Source organism: Egretta garzetta, unplaced genomic scaffold, assembly GCF_000687185.1.
Source record: "Egretta garzetta isolate BGI_Z169 unplaced genomic scaffold, ASM68718v1 scaffold4, whole genome shotgun sequence".
Taxonomy (NCBI): domain Eukaryota; kingdom Metazoa; phylum Chordata; class Aves; order Pelecaniformes; family Ardeidae; genus Egretta; species Egretta garzetta.
Window position 1 is genome coordinate 550,567 of NW_009259329.1, and position 23,336 is coordinate 573,902.

A 23,336-nucleotide genomic window follows, 5' to 3' on the forward strand; every position below is an offset into this window, starting at 1 on the left:
TCTCCTCTAGCTTCATAGCCCTGCACCTCCTGTTGTTCCTCTGAACCAAGGCGCTATGCCAAGGTCACTGTTGTAACCCACCACTGTGGCAGGCCTGGGACAGATGTGCTTTTGTCACCCTCCATTTCTCCATCAGGAGGGCAGGAAAATACATGCAAGGGCAGAACCGTGACTCTTGGAGGCCTTCTCTTGGTTTCCAGCTCTTGGGAAAGAAAGGTTTGGCAACGCTGTGGTAGGGAATGACAGTGTGAACATGTCGGGTGCATGTTCAAGGAGCCACGCTCAATGTGACTGCATGATCCCACTGTATTAACTTTGGGGAGGGGCTGCCTGGGATGATCAATCCTTTTAAAAATGTGAAAGCCCTTAAGAACGCTTGTGTCTCTCTCTTTCTCTTCCCTCTGTCTTTGCTTCTAGAAAGGGAACGGCAGGACGGCACCTTGGCACTTAGGGGCTGCTGCCAAAAACCATCCTCCACCAAGGCAGCAGGGACCCTCCAGCTGGAAAAAGCTTTCGGGGCAGCCGGGGGAATTGAGGAATCCGTGCCATCATGGGGGTATTATGGCTGGCCAGGTTCATGCTGGGATGTACAGCAGTTATGTACGTGGAACAAGCCCAGGGTCAATATGAAGGGGACTTGCAGACAGACAGATTTGCAGGCTACGAGGAAAGACAGCCAGCAAACAGAGTGAGAAGAAGAGGCCAAGACACTTTACGAGGGTACGTTTAATATTCTTTTCTATTTTACAAAGCAGAACTTGGTTTATTGTCGTAGCACATAGACACGCTTACAGAATTGCCTTTTCTGTCCTTTCCTTGAGCTCAGGAAGGAATCTGCCTTGCAGACCTACAGTAGGAGGAAAGCTCGTGTCACGGGGGACAGCTAAGCAGACTCCCACAGCTGTGCACTGAGCTCTGCTGCTTTATTCAGTGGATTGCAGCACCTTGGAGCTCACTTGCCAGGATGTCCAAGAGCCACCCGCACCCTGCCTGTTTGTGAGAGGGACGCTGGGCATTTACCTGGAGGGATGGCTGTGGCTGGGATTGCCACCGTCGCTAGTGGGGATGCTGCCAACTCAGGTTCTGACCCTAGAGTTGTCTTTGGCTCTCTGCTACCTGTCGATGCTCTGGGCTGTCTTGCAAGGTTATTGCCTCTGATGGCTGCTTTTACATGATGATTGTTGCTAACGGGAAGGCATCGGACACTACGTCCCTTGTTGTGCCTTGTGGTCTCATCTATAGACAAATCAGTGCGAGAGCTTGACCTGTGAGCGTTTTCCACCTGAGGAGGGAGACAGGGCTCAGCTAGAAAATCCTGAAGCTTGTGCTGGAGCTCAGCTGTATTTGCACGCTCTCAAGATGGTTCCTGGCCCCGGCATTGATTCTGGGTTATTTTAAGTCTGCCTGGCTGTAGCTCTTGGAAAGTGTTTGTGTGTCAGTGGGCAGAATCAGAGCAGAACGTGATACGCGCGCGAAGCCTGGGCTGTGCCAGAGTCCTCCGGCACTTGCTGGGGAATGCTTCTTGAATGGGATGGAGTGCTGTGCTTTCAGCCCAGACAGTCAAGTGTGCCGTGTTTGGGCTGGAGCTGGAACACAGAGCCTGGCCGTTGAGCTGCCAGGGGCAGGGCCGTGGGGCTGGCGGTGTCTGCTCTTGGAATTCAAACGTGCGTGGCCACTCCCTCCTGCTACGGTGGATTTGGAAAAGATGGACAGCAACTGTCCTGCGGGTTTGGCCTTCTCAAAACTAGCTGCCCAAAGCAGCCATTAGCTCACTCGCAGGGTAGGGACATCCCTGCGCCTCCCCCAATATGACCCATAAGTACTTTTGCTATGCTCCTCTCTTTGAGTCCGTCATCCCTCAGATAAAACATCCAAATCTTTATGACTAAGGGGGATGAAGGCCACTTCTTGAAAAGGATGGGGTGACAGTCTACCAGATTCAGAAACTCTTGTTCAGCTGGGCTGCCCAGGGCTGTATGTGGTTGATTACTGTGCTTGTAGTGGGGATAGAAAGGATTGGAAGGAGTTGGCATGTGCATGGATAATCTGCTGTCACGCAGCCCTGTGAAGAGAAAGGAAGGGCAGAGCAAGGAAACGCTGAGTATTTCCATTCCCCCCAGGACCTGAGAGAAGGTCACTGGTGTCCAGTGGTTTTATGGCACTCAGGGATTTAGGTGACCAGATCCTGTTTTCAAAAATGACTTATAGCTTAAACCCTTCTGACTTTTGGTGAGTCCAAAGGGTCCAAATCCCAAGTGCATTTTAAAAATGAAGCCCAGACTCCCAAGTTAGAAATGACTTCTGAAAACCCTTCTCTACTTTAAAAGTCTCAGACGTGGACCAATATTTAAGTAAAGTAATACCAAATTATCGATTGGGTAAGTTCCTAAAGGCCACACAGTAAGTTCGAGGCAGGATCAGAAACAGGCCTGCAGGGAGCTGAGGACCACACTGCTACCTCTGTCGTCTGCTCTTCTGCTTTCCCCATGCCCTCTGAAGCAATTGCTGTAGGAAAAGGCAAAAAAGCCACTGGGACCAGTGCAAGGTCTGTGCAACTGTAATTTAAGACAACCGAAGAATCATTGTTTCTTGGCCCTTGGGAGAACAGTCTTGTTTCAAGGGAGGGAATTGTAGGGGCAACACGGGGGAGCTGGCAAAACTGAGAGTGGCTGGAGCTTCTGCCCCAGGCGCTTCCCATGCTCCGTGTCAAGTGACCCTGCCAGTCTCCTAGGTTTTGTGTCCAAATCTCTCCTTCAGGATTTCTAGCCCTTCAGCAATCGCTCTCTTTAAAAAAAAAAATCTCTATTTTACAAGCAGATAAAAACCACTTGAGATGAGAGATCTATTGAAGAGTGATGTTTTAAGTAGTGTTCTGCTGGGCTTAGAAAGCAGCTACAGATGTCACCAGCTGCAATGCTGTAGATGGGTCTGGCAACCGGTGAAAGCCATCTCCTGCGGTGCCACAGACCCTGTAATTTTTGTTGTAGATTATCCAAACAGTGCAGTCCCTTATCCTTTATGCTCTGCCTTGAGATAATTACAGAGAGTTGCAGTTGTGGATCAACATCTTCCCTGACCTGGGTTTTGCTGCCTTAAGGTATCAGGATTCTGTGCTGCTGTGAAATTTAACGGCGTTTGATACACTTAGTTGGGAAAATCAGATAAGTCATAGTTTAAGGTTTCGTTTACTCAGACTAGCACTGCAGTAGCAAAATAAATGAATGAATGGTGAGTTTTCTTGGTGCAACTTTAAACGTAAAGGAAGGTAGGGTTGTCTTTGTAAATTTGATGTTATTTTACAATGTGGGCATGCAAGTGGCTTATCTTGACTATTGCGATTTGTGGAATCATCTATTCTAGAATACCACACCTCTAAATGTGCATCAGAACCTCTAAATGCCTTTATCTGTGGTGTCTCTTTTAATAGTTTATGGCACCATTTTAAATATTTGCTTTGATGTTTGCTTTTGGAGACCCACAACTTTCTTTTTCAGAGGGATACACCAGTTTCAATTCAACTTTCATCTGAAATATCTTCAGTTCTGCGACTTTCTTTGGTTCTGAGGCTTGCATGAAAGGAATTTAAATAGAACTGGAATTAAAATACAGCGAAGCTTAGCTGCATCACATGGGCTTGAACTGGCAGTTTCCCTGGGGAGCCCTGGGCCACCACCCCCAGCCACCGTCCTGAACACTCTGATTTCTGTGAGAATGTTCAAAAGTTTTTTGCATATCCTTCCAAATGGGAAGAAGTGGACAAACAGATTTTGAGGATTTGCTGGTTAAATCTAATGATGATGCAGTGCAGAACCCAAACTTCTGCTTCCTCTTCCCCTTTGTGGAAACCTTCTGTAGCCCAGGGCTTACTTATTCCTTGAAATAATTTGTGTTCCCAACATAAGTTAGTAGGTGTCTTCCTTTCACAAGCTCTGCTTGAGACCTTCTGTCCTGCTAGATCTTAAAGCCTTTTAGCATGTTAACAATGCCATTTGCAGATCCTTTTGTCCATGGCAGAAATACTTTTGCTCCCAAAGTGTTCTATCACAATTTGGGCAAGAAATTAGAATCACACCAGAACTGCAGAGAGAAGTGTGACCCAGATGTCTTTATAGAGAAACTTTTACCAATTCTGGAAGAATCAAATACCCGGATGTATTCGGTGCTTCTTCCTTCATTTTCTCTGAGACACCTTCTACTCCTACACATAGCACGAATAACTTCCCAGGAAAGTCTTGAGTAAGCCCAAGCAGCACTGGCTATCTGCTCTTTTGGTGGCAAGTTACTTTGGGGTGCAGTCTTGGTCCATTAGTCCTAATAGAAATACACAAATATCTTAATATCATGGAGCTCGTAGTAAGAAACCGTTCTCTAGCAGCTCCATGACCAACACAAGCTCTCCTTGCTGGTGCCTGGAGTGAACTGGCTGTGCACGAGGGCAGTTGTAGATGTCTTGTTGGTAAAAGAGGCTGCAGCACTGCAGGAGGAAAAATTGTATATGTTTCTGTTGGAAACATATTTATTTGGAGCTCTGTTCCCATGTCCATCTCCTTGAATAAAGGGGCAAGTATGAAATACATGCAAAGCATGAAATAAATGCAAATAAACAAGCCCGTTATTCACCAATGCTTTTACAAATAATAATTAATAATGTGGAGCAATAAATCACAGCCAAAGCCATGATTTAATCTGTCCTTAAACTCATTAAAATAGAGACAATTTAAAATGACCGTCTCCTGAAAGGAACAGCACTGACAAATCCATTTATGTGGCAGGATTTGAAAGGGATTATTAGTTTAATGAACTATTGAACAGTTTCCAAGAGCAAGAATGTGTTTAACAAAGGGGAAAGAAAAGATGATTAGTCTGCGGCTGGCTGAGCTGTTTGCTGGCAGCGTGATTTCCTGTAAGTTCACGGCTGCCTGTTTTTTCAAGTAAGGATAAAGGCTCAGCTATAGCCTGGCTTTAAATACAACTAATTATGTCAAGCCCATTAATTATGAAATGGCCACTGCAATTGAGAAGATGGATGAAGAGGGGAGGCATTTGTCATACCTCTTCCATTGCTCTGACTTGCACAAAAAGGCAGAGAGGTGTCTAAATTAATTGTGGGGAATAGGGAATATGAGGAGTTTCCAAGCTGCTCTCCTGTAGATTTTTGACACCTTCTTAGTTTCCAACTTGTCGCTGGGGAATGGAGAGGAAAGGCCCATTGCAACTGCAAAACACCCGCAGAGGAGGAGCTGCTGGGGTGTAGATGGACTCTCCATCCACCGCCCTAAGCTTGGAAGCTCAGATGCAGCGGAGAGGGAAAGCCATGATTCTGGGCCATGTGGCACCAGTTTAAACTGGAGCTGACACTGGGATGATGTTTAACATCAAGGAGAGATTGGACATAGCGGAGATGAGCTTCACCGCTTTCACAGTTCGCTCCGAGATGTGCACAGAGAGCAGATTTCCATCAGCATTTTAATCTGACTCCATCCCTGACGTTGCAGTTCCACAAGCATCTTAGTACAGGAATTACAAAAGTGGTTTTTTGGACCAGCAGCAACTGTCATTTTCTTCACTCTCGCTTTAGGTTTATCGGATGCATGTGCCTTTAAAAAGAGCTGATGCCCAGAATACAACCAGCCCTGTCAGATGTTTCATGATCCAGGTCCTGATTCTGCCTCTGCCAAGTTCAAGCATAATGTTTAAGTTGACTTCGTTGAAAGGAATAAACCCTAAGTGGGAGTCAGCAAATCTTTTCTGCAGTGTTACCATCTCCGCTGCTACTGTAAATCTGGTGAGAGGTATTGATTTCCTCAAAGTCCCAGAGTGGAGGCCCTTAAATGCAGAAACTCAGCTTTTATTCCTTATAAAAAATTGATTTCTTGGCCTCGAAGTTGTAGAAAACTCCCTTAAAGATAAAATTGTTTAGAGTAAGAATCAAGGTGCTACTAAGAGGCAGTGGAAGCTAAAATGTCCCATTTCTTAACTTAATCCTGTAGTTTAGGCAACCAGGCTCTGTCCTACTGATCGTGTGGGTTGCTTGTGAAAAAGACCCTGTAACTATGGTGATTTAAATACTTAAAAAAGCAAATTTGTGGGGTATGTCACCAACTACGCCAGCTGAAACTACAGGCATGTGTAGCTAGAGTGCCAACAGGACTCCAGTACTTATTAAAAATTGCTGTCTGAAATGGGCTGTGCTGTTTGTGGTTGCCCATGTGTCGTTGCAGTTGGGCCAGATGATTGTTGTAGGTCCCTTCCAGCTGAACTACTCTATTTTATGCTGTGTACTGGTTTCCTTACAAGATGGTGAAATGCATGTTCATGGATGCATGGAGGACTCTCCATCTTCAAGGAGGTAGCTTTGGGGCATCTCCACTTAGAAATGATGAGGAAGAACATGGCAGGGAAGAGCATGGTCAAACCCTAGCAAAGCTTTCCTGTCTTCTCCCACCGTGTTCCTGGCCTGGCCAGGATGCGGGTCTCTGTGCTCCAAGGCTTGCTAAAGCCGGGTTTAGAGCAAGTGTACATCACTTCAGTAAAGGTGCAACTGGAGCTTCTGTCACTACGATCCAGTCACCTCTTGAGCACATCTCTGCTGCTTCCAGGTCTACATACTCCACACACGTAAAGCTTGGTGTTTGTCCACAAAGCCAGAGGCTAAATACTACGAACAACAGAAGGAACAAAATTAAGGCAGTAGCTGGAAACTTCTGACTTAAGACTCTTGTTCCTAAATTTTCCTTATGTCTTGATTTATATTGTGAAATGGTTGATCTTGGACTTCTGGCCTAGGCTGGTTTCTCTTGTTATTGGCAAGAAACGTGAAGGCAAGTATTGGCATGGGAAAAGATTATCTGGCGTAGAAGTTAATGGGTTATATGAGTTTTGTTTGGAAGTTTTAAGAACTGGATTTGAAGTTTTGATTTATTTCAGAATTTAGGTGAAAAAAAAAAGATGGAAGAGTTGGTAATGCTGCTTTCCAAATGAAAGTGTTAAGCAGTTCCTGGAAATCAGTTGCATTTTTAGTCTTTTTCAAAGGAAAGTCTTCTCTATGGTTCCTTGCTGATATAGAAGATTTAAACTTAAATGTGCACAAAGATTTTTCCCTACTATCAGTCATATAAAATGTGTGAGGATCTGAATAAAGGGGAGAAAATAGTATTATTGATAAAGAAATGGTGTATAACAAAAGATTTTATAGACCCTCCCTTGCTAAAAAAAAAATAAAAAACTGTAAACATTATTGGGCTTGAACTTGGCATTAACGTCAGTAGATGGAATCCAAAACCTGTATGGTCTTTGTAAGACTTTCCTTGCATTTTACTCCATTCCTTTCATGAAACTGAATAATAATCATGCATCTTAAGATTTTTTTTTTCCATTTCTCTTTTTTCCTCCATAATTTTCAGCTAAAATTGAAGTGTCGACCCTGGAGTCAGCTTTGCATGGCTCGGGTCACCTAAACTTGGGCAGTACTTTGTTGTCAGCATAGAGATTTATTTTGGTGTGAGCTAGTCACCTTGGTGGCAGCCAGGGAACCTTCTCAGCTTGGCTTTTTCTCTTTTTATGTACATCTGGAGTCCACGCGTGCAAGGTGCCCTGGGACACCTCTGCCTGAGTGCGAGGAGTATTTTTGAGCCAGGGCTGCAGTTTTGTACTGGGGATCCAGAGGTCCCTGATGGATTTCCCTTCGTTGTCTCTTGCTCCGTCCCCTTACTGATGACCTTGCTGATGGCTGCGTCTGGGCAGGAGAAGGAAAGGGGGCTGATGCAGAGATCTGTAATCTTTCAAGACTGCATCTCTGTGCTTGCGATAGCCTTGTCCCCCAGGCACCCAAAGCTGCCTCTGCTCTGAATTACAGTAGGAAATTCAGCCCTGGGCACAGAGACAGGAGAAGTACCATCAAACATTAAAAAGGCCCATTTAATGCTGTTTCAATTTCCATTCAAAGACAATTTAACATGTATTATGTAATAACCTTCTGGAAAAAATAAGTTAATTTCTCCCCTTTTTCTGATAATGTAAAAATGAAAACAGTAAACACCTGAGTAACTTTGTTTGAAAGTACCTAATTGCGCAGTTAAAAGGCATATATTTTGATATCATATATTTTCCTGGTTAATTAAAGAAAGTGCTAAATTAGGTGTCAAGGTTATCTTTAGTTTCAGGTCATCCATTCTCTAGGAAAAAATAACTAAAACATAAAATCAGAGATTAAAAAAAACTACTTAAACTAAGGCTTCCTTTCTCTTAACTAAAATAACCAAGAAAAAGTTGTCTCTGTTCACTTCAATCAATCTTTCTTGTCCAGAGCCCCTCCTTGGTTCTAGGAGGAGCAGCCATCAGCAATGCACTCTTCCACCTCTTCCTTGCCCTCCTTGTTTCCTTAAGGAGAGATGCAGAGGAAGATCCTCAGCTGAATTCAGGTGCTTGAAAGGCTCAGCTTTCTTTGAGCATCTTATATCAAGGTCTTCCAAGTCCCAGCTACTCAGTCTGGGCTCAAGCCGAGACCAGGCCAGCACAGATGAGAGAGATCATAGAATCCTAGGTTGGAAGGGACCACAAGGATCATCTGGCCCAACCTTTCTAGGCAAGAGCACAACATAGATAAGAAGGCCCAGCACCCTGTCCAGCTGCACCTTGAAAGCGTCCAGTGTGGTGGAGTCAACCCCTCCCCTGGGGAGATTATTCAGATGGTTGACTGTTCTCATGGGGGAAAATTTCCCTCTCCTGTGCAGTTGGAATCTTCCCAAGAGCAACTTCTGTCCATTCCCCCTTGTCCTTTCCGTGGGACTCCTTGTGACAAGGGAGTCTCCATCTTCCTGTGTCTATCCCTTAGGTACCGGGACGTGGTGATGAGATCCCCTTGGAGCCTCCTTTGCTCAAGGCTGAACAAACCCAGCTCTCCCAGCCCATCCTCATAGGGCTGAGGGAGGCCTCCCAGGCCTTTGAGCACTCAGTAATGCTGTCTGGGTTTGCTCAGGAGGGAGCTGTGCTTTGTGACAAGGGAGTCTCTATCTTCCTGTGTCTATCCCTTAGGTACCGGGACGTGGTGATGAGATCCCCTTGGAGCCTCCTTTGCTCAAGGCTGAACAAACCCAGCTCTCCCAGCCCATCCTCATAGGGCTGAGGGAGGCCTCCCAGGCCTTTGAGCACTCAGTAATGCTGTCTGGGTTTGCTCAGGAGGGAGCTGTGCATCAGTTCACACCATCTTTATCCCTGGGGATGGGGGTTGGGGTGCTCCACTGCGGCTTTGGTGAGATCAGAGAAAAATGTTTCCATTGCCACAGATGTATGACAGTCGTGTATTACAGGTATTGCTGAGAGCCTTAGGAAAGCGATCCATAGCTCAGCTCAGCAAACAGCTTCAGGATGTGCTGAATTCTGAATTCATTTGTGCTTGTGATCTTACCCAGCAAAATCACTGCTAGCAGTTTTAAGGTGTGTGACTTCTACTGGTGGTAACGGTTAGCATCTCTGCACCTTTAAAGCCGCATTCTTAGAACCAAAAATAATTGAAATTGCTGGGACGTGAGCTCCTTCCTAAAAGCTAAACAGATGCTGGGCTGCTTTGCAGAACAAGAGGATGATGTTTCAGGTGGGAGGAATTAAGCATCTCCTTGGCAGGATGGAGTTGATATCCTTATATTAAGCAGGGGTTGCCTGGGTAGGAATGGCTTCTCCAGTGGTATTGCTCTGCTTTCTCCTTTACAAATTACTTATCAACCTGTATCCATTGTATGAACACATGTAGGCCTGGGGATGTATGCAGTGAACATAGACTCGTAAAACTGATAAATCACTTAAATAAATAGTTGAAGTACCTTTGAGGGATCTGGTAAATCAAGAACTAGGCGGACACAAATATGCTCCCCTTTAGGCCAAGGACCCAAAAGTCAGCATTGTTTCAAATCTGTTCTCATGCCATGACACAATCCCAAATCCCTCTGGGTGGGGAGATGCAAGACCAAAAACCACCATCACATTTGGCAGTAATTATTGTCCCCCTTGGTGATCTCCACTGAGACAAACGGTGACCGATGCCTGCAATGGTTTTCCCCAGTTATTGTGAGAGATGATCCCTGGGGCTCAGCAAAGAGGCTAAGATCAAAACCTAAAGGAATCTTGAATTATAGGGAAAAAATTCCAGCTCTGATGGAGAGGTAGGATTGTCGTCCCTGGAAAAGCCGTGTGCTTAAGTCATATAAGACCAGAGAATGTAGTGGTGATATTGATACAAATTCTTCTTATTTGACTCTTTGCGCAGGCGTGAATTTGATCACAAGAGAATAGGCTGCAGGGGGGCAAATCTAAAAAGCATCCTCTGTGTCTCATCCCTAAAACAGCTCTTCTGTGGATAGCAGACAGCCCTCCTTTTTGCAGTACCAAATGGGAAATCCTTGCTACCCTGGAATTAGCTAGATTGTCACCGAGTTGGTGAATTTACAGCAAAGGGTAACTCCGAATGGTTTGGGGAAATCTAGAGCAGTATTTGGGCTGATGGCCATTCCTAATGCTGAACAAGCAGAAGAGCGTTGAGAATTGGCCAAATCTGTTGCTGGATGACTTGATTTCCCCATAAATATTTCTAAGCTGAGACTTGAAGGCAGAAAAAAAACCTGAAAATAAGGGACAGGGAAGGTAGCGACTATAAGCATGCTGAGGGGTTTCCATTCATCCCATACAAATTGTCAGAATTGCTGCACCCCAAACTGTGTGTGTGTGCAGAGCAGAGATTTTCATGTCTCTCAAGATACAAAGAGAGGAGGAGAGCAGAGGAAAAATTGAGATTGGGCAAGCTTAATAGAATCCTAAAATTAGCAGATTGTGCTCAAGCAGAAGAGGGAGGAATAGCTCCCCTGGACCTGCTGGCCATGCTTCTCCCAATCTAGCCCAGGATGTGGTCTGCTGCAGTTGTGGACTCTCCCACGATGAATCTGTCCCACCTATTTTGAGGAGCAGTAGCACAGATTAAGTCTCTTCCCTGTTTGATCATTGGGTTGTGGCTGGGTAGTTTAAGCTGTGGTGTTTCTCATCCTGAAATCACCAGGTGAAATCACCAGGTGTTGATCCTGTGTGCTGGTGGGAAAGTTGCTGCTCAGCCTTTCATACAACACTGGGCTCCAGCCCTACTACTAGCCTGCACGGTTGTACTTTGGCAGGGCAGGAGGGTGGTTTTTACTGAGTGTTTTGTTTGAAACACTTAGGGGAAAAAGGAATTTGTGCTTGGTCGCTTGCCTGACTTACATCTGGAACTTGGTAAAAGTACAAGCCATACTTTTGTTAACAAAGTCTTAAGTTTACAAAAAACCAAAGCAGTATGAATTTCGGAGAGCACCTACTCTGTAAACCTTGACTTGTTCTCATCACCCTAAAGAGAGCAGAGATGACCTGCAAGAGATGTGAAGTGTTGGCATCTCTGCCCTTACGAGAGACTCAAATTGGTCCAGACAACCATTGCTCAGTGCAGCAGATCCTGGCCAGACCCTCATAGCTCAGGCTCCCTTTCCCATTGAACAGGGAATATCTTGGGAAGTAGCGCTCAGGAGACAGTCACAGCACCGAGGACCTGTTTTCACCCAGCATGAAGAAACTTAAGGTTGTATCAAAGAGGGAAATAAAGAATGCCTGTGATAAATAAGGAAAAGGGCCCCCATGCTCAGGCTGCAGATACCTAACCCAAACTTTTCCAGGCAGACACAAAAAAAGCGATGAGCTGGGAGAAGCGTTTGCTGGACCACTGAGCATGCACCAAAGCAGACTATTTCCAGGGCCACAGCTTGGGGAATCTCGGGCACTGGGCAAAGGTCTCCACTTGGTGAGAAGGAAATTGGCCCAAAGTAATGAACTACAATGAATTCTTCCTCAATAAATATGTTGAATCCCCCTGGATGAGGCCAGCGAGAAGAAGAACATGTGAGCAGCCAGGGAGCAATCTCTGTCCAGACCAGAGCATCTCTGAGAATTACCCCAGCCCTGGCAAGCCACCAATTTTCATTCACTCCTGTCTTTCTCTAATTTAAGGAACGGAAATACCACTTCTGAAGGCCAGTGACAACCGAGGTGCACTGATTAATCGTGACAGGGGAGACAAATCCCGGGCTGCTGTTCCTGCTGTCTGGAAAGTGCGCGTTGCACGTAGCCAAGGGTTCATTAGCTGTGGGTCTTGCTGGATGGCAGGAGAAGTGCTCCTTGCAGGACACAGCAGTTATTACACAAATCAACCCTTTAGGGACTGTGCAGAGCTTTCTGAAGAAGGTTTGGAGAGTTCATTCTAGCTGGGTATTCTTTCTCCCATGGCTGGGGGAGCAGACAAAGACCCGTGGGCACTCGTGTATTGAGGACATAGCTGTGGGTGAGCAGGAAGCTCAGGGTGACTTGGTTTGGTTCTTGGCTAGCTTCTGGGTCTGCAAAGCATTCTCAGCCTGAACTTCACACGCTGTGCTGGCTGCCTTCTCCTACCTTTAACAGCGAGTACAATTCTGCTCTGGTCAGCTTAGGTATCTGACAATAATTGGCAGGACCGTGTCCTTCTCGGCTGCTTGCTCAGCTTGTCGGCAACAATTCAGTGCTCTAGGCTGTCTTTCCCAGGCTGCTAACGGGAACAGGCTGCTGCAGCAACAGCCAGATGCCGCTTGTGTTCTGACCCCACAGGCAGGCTGGCACCCCGAGCCTGCGGGCAGTCTTGTGGTGTGGACTGTCTCCCAGTCCTTGCTCATGCCTCCAACTCCATTGTGGATTTGGGAGAAAAGCTTCTCTTGCTAACAGCCACGCATTTTCACATCACATGGCCACAGCTCTGTTCCAGTGGGTTTTTTTCCTGGCATTTCCCAATTCTTAGATGGAGGCAATGCCGGCGGGCAGCATTTGGTGCCATCAATTGAAATTCATGCTTATTTTGTCCATGCTTATCTCTTTAATCCTATTGTTTATTTAAAGTGGACAAAGACGATGCTATGGCCAGCATTGCTTTTCCCCCTGTCCTTTCCTAGCATCATTCTTCTGGCCATATTCACTTCCATTACGGCAGTTCTCTTTAGCAGCTGAGCTTTCAGCCTTTTCCTCAGCTGCACAGAAGGTGATAAGGGAAGATCTACCATCAGCAGCTCTATTTTTGCATCAGCTGAACCATGGGGGTGGACCAGCAGTGCAGGCTTTTGCCAGAAAGCATTGCTAGAGAGGACTGGCACAAACATGTCAGCTCTTATCTCCATGGCTCTAACGCCCAAAGGAAAAGTCACAGGAGCGTTGGCACCATCTCAGCAGTACAGCTATGTCTCTCCAGGATGGCATCGTGGCTGGATAAGACCTCCTTGCTATTGCTGGCTAGCAAGGAGGCAAAGCTGAGAGTGAGTAGGATAAAAAAAAAACAAACCTCAAACCCTCTTGATTTCTAATTTAGGATTGATTGTTAGGAAGTTTCTTGATAGTCCTGAAATGTCTGTGGATTTGGATTATCGGTAATAACTGAAGTGTTGTAGGCAAGTTTATTGAATTTAAATGATTTTTCCTCTAACCTTGACCTTCCCATTCTTAGGAGCTCTTCAACACAAACTGTGGTTGCAGTTTTCTGTTTAACAACATCTAAATGACGTGCCTTTTATCCACACCTTCTTCCTGATGAGAACATGGGTGTCCAGTTTGTATTTCCCAGGATCGAGATAACTGCTAGTAATTTTAAAAAGCATTTTTGTCACAGCTTTGCTGAAGATGGTACTTTTTTCTTACAAAACAGCATCTTCCTTATTGAGCTATTGCTTTGGAATCTAATTTCATTCTCCCTCTGGGTCATTTTGGTGACACCATAAATTTCAACCCATTCAGAATGGATTCTCCCCATGCTTTGTTTTGAAACTCTGCTAATTTTTAGCATATGCTTATAAAGGTTCGGTTTGGGAGGAACAATGGTGATCTTGTAGTTTAGCCTACTGTGCAATAGGGTGCCCAGGACCTCTCCCAGGGTCCCTGCACGGAGCTTGATGAAATCCTTGGCTGGCTCTTTTAGAAAGAGGTGGTACTTGCCCCCATAGTTAAAAATACCACTTTATTATAAATTTCATTTGACTTCCACTTTCTTCTCTCTTAGCCTATGGGATTGATGCCACATACCTCTTCCTTCACTGATGTTGACCAAAAAAAAAGCCCTCTTACTCTTTTGCCTGATGAAATGGCTATATAATATTCTTTAATCTTCAACAAGGCTTGAAGTAGCCTGAGGCCAGGGTGAGAAGATCATTCGTGTACTAAGGTTAATGGCTTCCTTGCGTAGCTGTTCACATCTGTGTGGTGGGAACCAGCAAACAGATTCAGGTAGAAGCCAAATTGCAGTATTTGGTGCCTGGCTGTGAGTTGTCTGAGCTGCCTACACATTGCATGGAGAGCCTTGTATCAAAAAAAGATCATCCATCCATCCAGCACGCTGGGAACCTGAGGGCTGAAACTTAGGCTTTACAGGACCTCCATCTGCTGAGAGTGAACTTATCTTCCCAGTTAATGCCAAGCACAGATGTATGTCTGCTTCTGACGGGAGGTTTGCACTTGACTGTCAGTGGCAATCCTGGCTAGCTTTGTGTTTTATCCAACCTGGTGCAACCAGGAACCGCAACCCAAGATGTTCCCCCATCTGCGGGGAACCTTAATCCATACCAGCAGAAACAGCTCTTCATTCAAGGGCTCCTTTTAGCTTCTAAGCACAAGAGAAGCAACAGACGCCCAGGCTTTTGGAAAACGCAGGCGCTTTTGAAATCAAAACACAGATTTACTCTCCACCTCCAACCATAGCATCAAATTATTTTAGCAGAGCCCTTGACTCCTTGCAGGGTTGGTGAAGGGGGCTCTACATAGCACTGGGCAAATGCAGCACATAGAGAAGCTGCGGCAACTGGTTTTCTACACAGGTCACTCTGTGCTCTGGGAAAGTGAGAACTGGGAAGCAGAGCAGCACCCTACGTTGCACAGAAAGTCGTTCAACATGGTCTGTGCTGCTCGGGGATATTCTAGTCACCGTGAAGAGTAGAAGCTAAGGTTGCTTTTACATGGGAGCATCATTGCTTAGTAGAAGGTTCCTTCGAGTTTGCTCTCAGTGTTTTTGTCATTAACGCAAACGCTGCCCGGTTCCTTTTTCCATGGGAAAGCGTTCTACTTCTTCCACTTTGGGAAGGTACACCTGCAGCGCGCCGGCTGTATACGTCTGCACATGTGCTGCACTTCTGCCGTGTCCCTGTTTTATGTCTGCTGGATGTGTTCTGCACATCGTCAGCGTGACGGCTGTACGTGCGCTGGGTTGCTGTTACATCTGCCGCGCATCCTCTGTATACCCGCTGCCTATCTGCTGTGTGTCTGCTTCGTGTTTGCTGCCTGTTTTCTGCACACGTCGTACCTGTGCTTCGCCTTTGCCGCGTGTCTTCTCCGTATCTCCTGTGCGTCTACTGCCATCATGCTAAAGATGGAAGACCTCTATGCCTGGGTAACTGATTCAGGGTGTTCTGGGATCTACTACTCTCTCCCAGCCACAAAAGGGTCTTCTGCCCTAAAAGCACTACAAGTTCTTGCCAAAATCCAGACTGGAATCTGGTAGATGAGCCTTACAGAGTGCCCAGGGTGCTCAGCTATCCTAGTACCCTCTGCCTTCCCACTCCTGGCTCATTGCAGGGACTTGAAAATGTCAACCAAATGAAGAAAATCCTTAAAAAAAAAAAAAGTCCTCACCATTCGGGGAAAATTTCCAGGCAGAAACAAAGGCAAGTTCAGGACAAGAGGCTAACGTCAGACCTACTCTAACAGAGGGGGTTTGAGGGAGGACGAGCAGGGCAAGTTTGGCAGTAAGCACTTCATGACGTGGGAGGGAAGTAGAAACATCCATGGTCAAAGCAGTTTCTACGCAGCTGCAGGCAAGGGTTGGGATGTTGTTTTAAAGGAATGGAGGGAAGCAGAGACAGTACCTGCCTTACCCGTTTTCCTTGCTGGTGGCAGAATAATGGGCAAATAAAAAGATGCTGTTCCCTGGAAAATGAAATGAATTTGCTGATCTAGCTGAAGATGAGGGATGAATCAACTCATATTCAGAATAAACAAAACCCCAAACAAATCAACCACTTCTTTTGGAGTTTTTAAAAATCAGATATTGTTGTTGCTCCAGTCTGCTAAATCCCTACCTTCACTCCCATGCACCATAGAGCTGGAGCTATTTCTACGGGTAGCTGTGAGATGCTGATGGTTGCGGAGTTGTATTTCACAATGAAATGAACCGCAGTGAATATAGACTTGCAGAATCACAGCATGGTTGAGGCTGGAAGGCACCTCTGGGGGTCATCTGGTCCAACCATGTTGCTCAAGCAGGGCCAACTAGAGCTGGTGGCCCAGGACTATCCACACGGCTTTTGAATATCTCCAAGGATGGAGAATCCACAGCCTCTCTGAGCAACCTGTTCCACTGTTCAGTCTCCTGCACAGTGAAAAAGTGTTCCCTGATGTTCAGGTGGAACCTCCTGTGTTTCAGAAACACTCCAAGCTGTGTAGCAGAAAATGCCAGATCTGATTCACTCACGGAATCCCATCCTGTCTGTGTAATGAGGATGGCAGTTACTACCACCAGCCCCAGGCAATCTGCTGAAGTGGTTGATGTATAACTTGGTAACAACTAGAATGAGGATCTAGAAAATTTGGGCAATAGATCCTGACAAACTAATCTGATATTTTCCTTCTCTTATCACAAGGGAAAATTAAAAGGGGATGTAACAACCTATGCAGGTCTACTGGGTGAAGAGACTTTGTTAACAAACGGTTCTTCAATCCAGCAAGCAAACATAGAACAAGATCCAGTGGCTGAAAGTAGAAGCTAGAGAGACTCAGACCCCAAAATAAAGCACAGAGTTTTAACAGCGGGCGTTATTACTCCCTAGAAAACCTCCAGTGTATGCTCTTTTGCTGGTGACTTTCAAATTCTCATGCTTTTCTACAAGACATGATCCCTCAGCAAACCTCCAAGAAGAGGTTGGAGGGTGGCTGGCCAGGGTTCAGGCAAGGTCTAACTCTCTTTTTACGCTTCCCTCTCTACTGCCTTCCCCATCTGTCTGATCTGGCGTTAGAGTCCCGGCATCTCTGCAAGGGGCTGCGTTCTCATGACTCCACACCTGACAATGTCACAAGAGTATGAACGTTACATAGGCTTGTGCTTTTCATGGGGTTTTGGGGAATTTTTCTTGGGAAGTCTGTTCGTTCATGTATGGATGCGTAGCATGACACAGCATGGTGTAAATGCCATGCTGAGGTGTATGCTCAGGCTGGGTTTCCTGCTGTCTTTGCTATGTGACGTTGATTGAGCCATCCAACAAACAAATGAGAACAAAGAAAACCATGGGGAGCCTGTCTGCTGGACAAGTTGGGGTGTGCAGGAATTTGTTAACCGCAGAGTAAGAAAAGAAGAGCAGGACTTTGTCCACCTTATGCATAAACAGCATTTCTAAGCGCCGTTTGCAAGGGACAGCCGTCCTTCTCCTGTTTGGGTTATCAAGACGTTCACTTGCCTGGTCTCTGGGGTTGTCTGGTATTGAGGTCTCTCCCTCCTCACGTGGAAATGCAGGTCTCCAACTACTGTGTCTAACCTTGTGGGTACTCCCAAGTGGCCAGTGGGACAACTTAGAAGAACATGGTTACAGGCTTTAATTATCTCAAAGGTTGAGTTTCTTTTGCATTTGACCCACTGCTAGCCCCCAGGAATTATATGAATGGTTTTCAACTAAAAGAGGGTAGATTCAGGCTGGATATAAGGAATAAATTTTTTATGATGAGGGTGGTGAAACACTGGCACAGGTTTCCCAGAGAGGTGGTAGATGCCTCATGCCTAGAAATGTTCAAGGTCAGGTTGGACAGGGCTCTGAGCACGGGAGGGTTGGACTGGGTGGCCTTTATAGGTCCCTTCTAACCCAAAACATCCTATGATTCTATGGCCCTGTGCTCTGGCTTTGTGTCAGCGTAGACCTGACTGTGCTCCTCCGTATGGTCCTAAGAGGGTCACTGTAAGATCAGAGCCCCAGAGCATTCCTCACAGGGATGTCAGAAGTCAGTTGGTTAAAATAAGGTGTCGTGGCTCCTTTTGGTGGGTTCGAACTCACGGGGAATGGAGTTTGGCAGAGAACTGTTGCACATGAGGTTATTCAATTGCTCTCCTACAGCGCTGATACGTGCTGAATTTATCCAGTGGCACTGCACAGATACAGAGGGGAAAAAAATTGTTTTTAATTTTCAGACCCAATGTCTGTGGCTCGAGGTTCCACTCCTACTGCTGCCCCGGCTGGAAAACGCTGCCTGGAGGGAACCAGTGCATTGTCCGTGAGTATCCGTTTTCCTGTTAAGGGTGCCAAGGGATCTAATGGCCGTGTGGGAAGGAACGCACAGCTCGCGCTTCAGCAGATGACAGAACATTTCATAATCCCCTGGGACAGGAGCCGCGATTGCTGGGAGTTCTCATCTCTGCTAGTCTGGATTAAAGCAGGGTGGTTGCAATCGCTCCCGTTTAGCGCATGGCCTTTTATCTTCTGCCAAATTGCCTCTGTGTTCCTTGTTGCTCGACAGTTTGTGTGCCTGCTTTGGAAGATTAGCCTCAAAGGAAAGCTATTGGTGACTCCTGAGAAAGTTATTTTGGAGCTGCTTGTTTAGATGAAATAATTCAGTCCGTTGCTGGAACAACAGCTAGATGCTGACATTGCAAACATGATGTCATGAGACAGTGCCTACAAGCAGGAATTTGCATCTTTCTTTGAGTGGCCCTCCAAAGCAGGGTGCTGCTTTAGATAAATCACACCTCTGTTTTGGCAGGTAGCTTCCCTAGTTGGAGTAAAGCACTCTCAAGTGCTGATATACACCTATAAAATCCATTCAGGGGCTGATGTTTTGCATTTCTGTAGGTTAGATGCAGGAGCTATAGGGAGATGAAGGAGCCTGCCCTTTGGAGGACGCTCCCATGGGAAGTGAAAGTCAGCTCAGGAGTAAATGAAATTTTCATTGGAGACAATGGGGGTAATGGTACCTGCATTTGGTCGTGCTTCATACTGGAACACAGTAAATACCCAATGTCCTGGAGATTTTAACCATAACCTGCACATACAAAATAGCAGACAGCACTATGGGATGCTTGTATCGCCCAGTATTTTGGCTTTCTGGATAAATTAGAGCACACATGGAATTGTATGTGAATGTCCTTTTCCAAAACTTCCTAAAAATAAAATTGACAGTGGGAGGTTTTGAGTTTAGGAAAACAATGAGCTCCTGTAGTGGGATCTCCCACATAATCCAGGTCACATCTTTCAGACATAATTCCGCCTTCAGAGTCTAAAACTCAGCCATTTTAGAGAGAAACGCCTCGTGTTACCTAATACAGAGCTGTCTGGGACCTCAAATGTACAAAGCTAAGCCCAGAGCTGCAAATATTCCCCTCTCAAAGGCAGTGGTGTCTACTGTGTTATGAACGATGGGGCCAGTTGATCTCTCCTTGCACACGATGAGTAACCAGCGCCAGAGAATGGCATTTTACTCACCTAGAAGGGCAATAAAGAGGTGTGATGGCTCAAGGGTTAAATGCATCTGAGTTAAATGCACCCGACTTCGCCCTGGGGTGATGGTAAGATGGTTCTATGCCCTCTCCTTTCCCCACCAAAAGGGGAGGCAAACTCACAAAATCCTCCTCGCCATCCCATGGATAGTGGATGCCCCACCAAGGATACAAGGCTTGAGTTTAAGGCTGGCTGCAGCGAAGGGTTAAGGAACTTGCGGCCAAATAGCTGCTCAGTGGCATGCGGGGTTAGCGACATTCGGGGTTGTCTGCTGACTTTTCTCATAACTGTAAAACATGCCATCTGGGCTGGAGGTCCTCGGGGGCCTGTGTGTTGTAATTGTATTTATAAAACACACAGAGATGAGATACTTTCATGGGGCTCTAATAAAATCTGTGCTTACACAGGTGGGACGATACTGCCAGCTATGCTCTTAGCTCCCATGGCACAGGAAGGGGAAGAGATTAGCAGGGGTCCCAGGCAAGAAAGGATGGGGATTGATATGAAGGCATCCTGCTGATGCATCTCCAGCTCAGCCCCGCATTCAACAGATCTCTCTCAGTAACAGCCAGTTTCCTCAATGCCAGAGCCACGGGCTGCAAAATGCCTCATGGAAACAGAAAAATTTTAAGGAAAAGAACAGCCTGGCTCGGTGCGAATGTCACTTGTCTCTGCTGAGAAACATTTTTAGCAGGCAGAAGTAGCGACATGTGCCTCCTCCATCCTCTGCTGCTGAAAAAGCAATGTGGCAGCAGGACCAGCCACAGCCTGCGATAAAAGGAGGACGTCTCCAGAACCTCCCTGTGACCAAGTGGGTCCTTCCCACTGTTGCACTGCCCACGCCAGGGTCCTTAAGAGGTGCCCCAGCTTCCTCCCCAGGTTATTGTACTTAAAAGAGCTGAATTCACACCCTTTTGGCAGCCAAAACCCCATCTGCGAGCAAGTTCACAGAGTAGCATACTGTGCTAATCACTGTGTTCTTCTCTGCCTCCAGCAATTTGCAGGAATTCTTGCGGTGATGGATTTTGTTCACGGCCAAACATGTGTACGTGCTCCAATGGACAACTTTCTCCCAACTGTGGCTCAGCTGGAGGTAAGAGAACATTGCTGGTGATTCTCCTTCCTCTGTAGTAGTTATGTTCTCTCTCAAAAATTTCCCAGTCACAATGAAAGGAAATCTCTGAAATATTTTGTGTTTTGGCAGCCAGGTTCTAATCTGAACTGGGCAGTGGTCATGAAAACTTTCATTTCTTGTGGTGCTTTTACTAAGGGCCCTCACTGCCCCTGATACCTGGAGAAAACTGGCAGCCTGCTCACAATTTCTGCTGTTTTGGTATAAGAAATCCTACAGGATGCAGCAGATAGTGACACTGCTGCCAAAGAATAGAATAGAATGGAATCAGTTAGTTTGGAAAAGACCTTTAAGATCAAGTCCAACTATTACCCTAACCCTGCCATCCCACCACTAAACCCTGTCCCTAAGCAAAGAGTCCCTCCACCCCAACTATTCTTTGAAGTGGAATTAAATCTGTCACTGCTTTTGTTAACCCAATAAGTTCTTTTTTTCCCGATGGAAAAATTATTAAGTTTTTCTTAGGAGAATTGCCCAGCATTTTTAGCAAACTGCAGTGACCCAACGAAGTTGTGCACTGGCAGAGCCAGGAATGTCGAAACAGCATTGCCACTTTTTCTGCTTTGTTGTCCCATCTCAGACCTTCAGGACAAAAATCTGAAAAGCTCTGAGAAAAGCACTGGGTGGCTGAGGTTTCTGAAAAACAGACTATGAAGGACTCAGCAGCCTGACAGTCACATATCCAGAAAGCAATTCCCATATCCTTCTGGTAGTCCCTGCAGGACATATTTGAGACCAGATCCTGCTTGCAATCACTGTTACCCTGCAGCACATGGCTCTGCACAGAAAACACTCCCTAAATCCTGGTAGCTAATGGTCCTGTCTGCTTTCTGGGAGGGAATTATTGCTCCTCTCTGCCCCCTTTTCCACTGGGTTGTATTTCTGGAAAGGACCTGGGAGTTATGGTAGACACCAGGCTGGATACGAATCAGGGGTCACGTAACAGATGGCCACCAAGTTGCCGCTTGAGATGTTCAAGCTTGGGATCTTCAGGCATGAAGACAATTTTCTGAAGCTGGAGAGTGGTGCAGTGCTGGCACAGGTAACCAGAGCTGTGGGGGATCGCCCTCCTTGTGGGGTTTGAAGCTGGAGAAAGTCATGGTCAGCTTGATCTGGGGGGGGGGCTGGATGGAGATGTCCAGCAAGCCCTTCCACCCGTGCTCCTGTAAGCCAGCACAGAGATCCCCCTGGGTCAGCGCAGGCTATGCACGAGCCAAGAGGTCTGCCTGAAAGGGCTTCAGTTGTTTCTAAAGCAAGAACTCTGTGTGAATGGGGGCTGGCCCGCACTCTGGATCTCCAAATGTGGGCACTGATACCAGGTGACCATTTGACTATATAAGCAGTCCACCCATGCATGATGGCACTACTCAAACGCACCAGCCCCCTCCCCCAAAAAAATCCTGCAAGCAAAGAAACAGAGCTGTGGCCCAGTATTGTTTTAAGAAGGCTGATTTTGCTAGAACCTTATGTAAAATGCAGAAATTAATGGGATTTTATAGAGTCTTTTAAGGTCTCAGACGGCCATTGCTAGAGACAACCCAGAAATTTATTTTCCATTCTTGCCCGTCTGTAGGCAAGCTATTGTTAATAAAGTGACTTGCAGGCATCTGATCGAAGGCCAGAGAACTAGCCCCCCCCGAACCTCAAAACCACATTCAGGGTGTGACTCAAAGAAGGAAATTCCCAGAATCTGATTCCAAAGTGCCACGTTGTGCTCCAGCCCCGCAGATGTCCCCAGCAAGTGCTCAGCACCGGAGCCTCTGCGTGCGTTGCTCCGCCGACCTTCCCTGTGCTTTGCTGAGGGGAAGGTGCTGGAGACACAAAAGTTTCTGGAGTGAGGGTCCATGTGTTAGCAATCACGGAGGAATGCAAGGAATGCTGTAAGCAGTATATACATTTGGGCACAGAGCTGGCATTCCCCTGAGCCTGGGGTGGATTTCAGCAGGCACTCGAGGGGGAGAGGTTCCTCTGCAGGGGCTTCATCAAATCTGGCATTCATTGTGGGGATGTTTGGATCTGCATTTATCATGAATGCTTCAGGGAGGTAAAGCAGACAAATCGCGCATTCCAGAGGCCATAAAAGCCACTCTGCCTCTCTCTGTCATAACAAAAAGCTTGGTTTCCTACTTCGGGGAGTAAAGATATTTTAGGAGTAATTTGCAAGTGACTGCTTAGATAGTAGTAGTCAGTAAGCAGACAGAAAACCTGCCTGCAAACTCCGCTACAGCTGGAGCCACTGATCATTTAAAATAAATGGTAGAACTAACCCAATCCAATCTAATCCTGGGAAAAGTTAATTAGGGCGAGCTGTCATTCTCTTTTTTTCCCTAGAACTTTGGTCTCTGCTACCCTGGAAAATCCTGACAAAGAGTAACAGGCCTTTAAATTCTTGGTTGAAAGGTGTTCTTCTGGGATCCAAGTCTGCAGGGGGTTCTAACGGTGCCAGCCTTGGAGATGAGTCAGGTGGCAATGGGACCTCGGGGCTTTTGGGATCATGGCAGAAGCCAGGAATGGGACCTGCTCTGTGCGGGCTCAGGAATGGTCTTTGCCAATTACTTGGAAAGTTTCTGGATGAGCATCAGGGCTCTTCTTATGTCCAGACCCTGAAGTCCCAAAATTTCTCAGCTTCACTAAACCTTACCCCTCGCTGAATGCATTGA

At 46.3% G+C, this 23,336-nt stretch overlaps 1 protein-coding gene across 1 annotated transcript in view; it reads left to right on the forward strand.

The window, feature by feature from the left end:
• Positions 1–550: 550 nt before the first annotated feature.
• The window catches only part of LOC104124402 (fibrillin-2), a 121,153-nt gene continuing 98,367 nt past the window's right edge, over positions 551–23,336 (forward strand). The window contains 3 exon segments of the mRNA XM_035892341.1: positions 551–720; positions 18,242–18,324; positions 20,539–20,637. Of these exon segments, the coding sequence (XP_035748234.1) occupies positions 551–720; positions 18,242–18,324; positions 20,539–20,637 (352 nt within the window).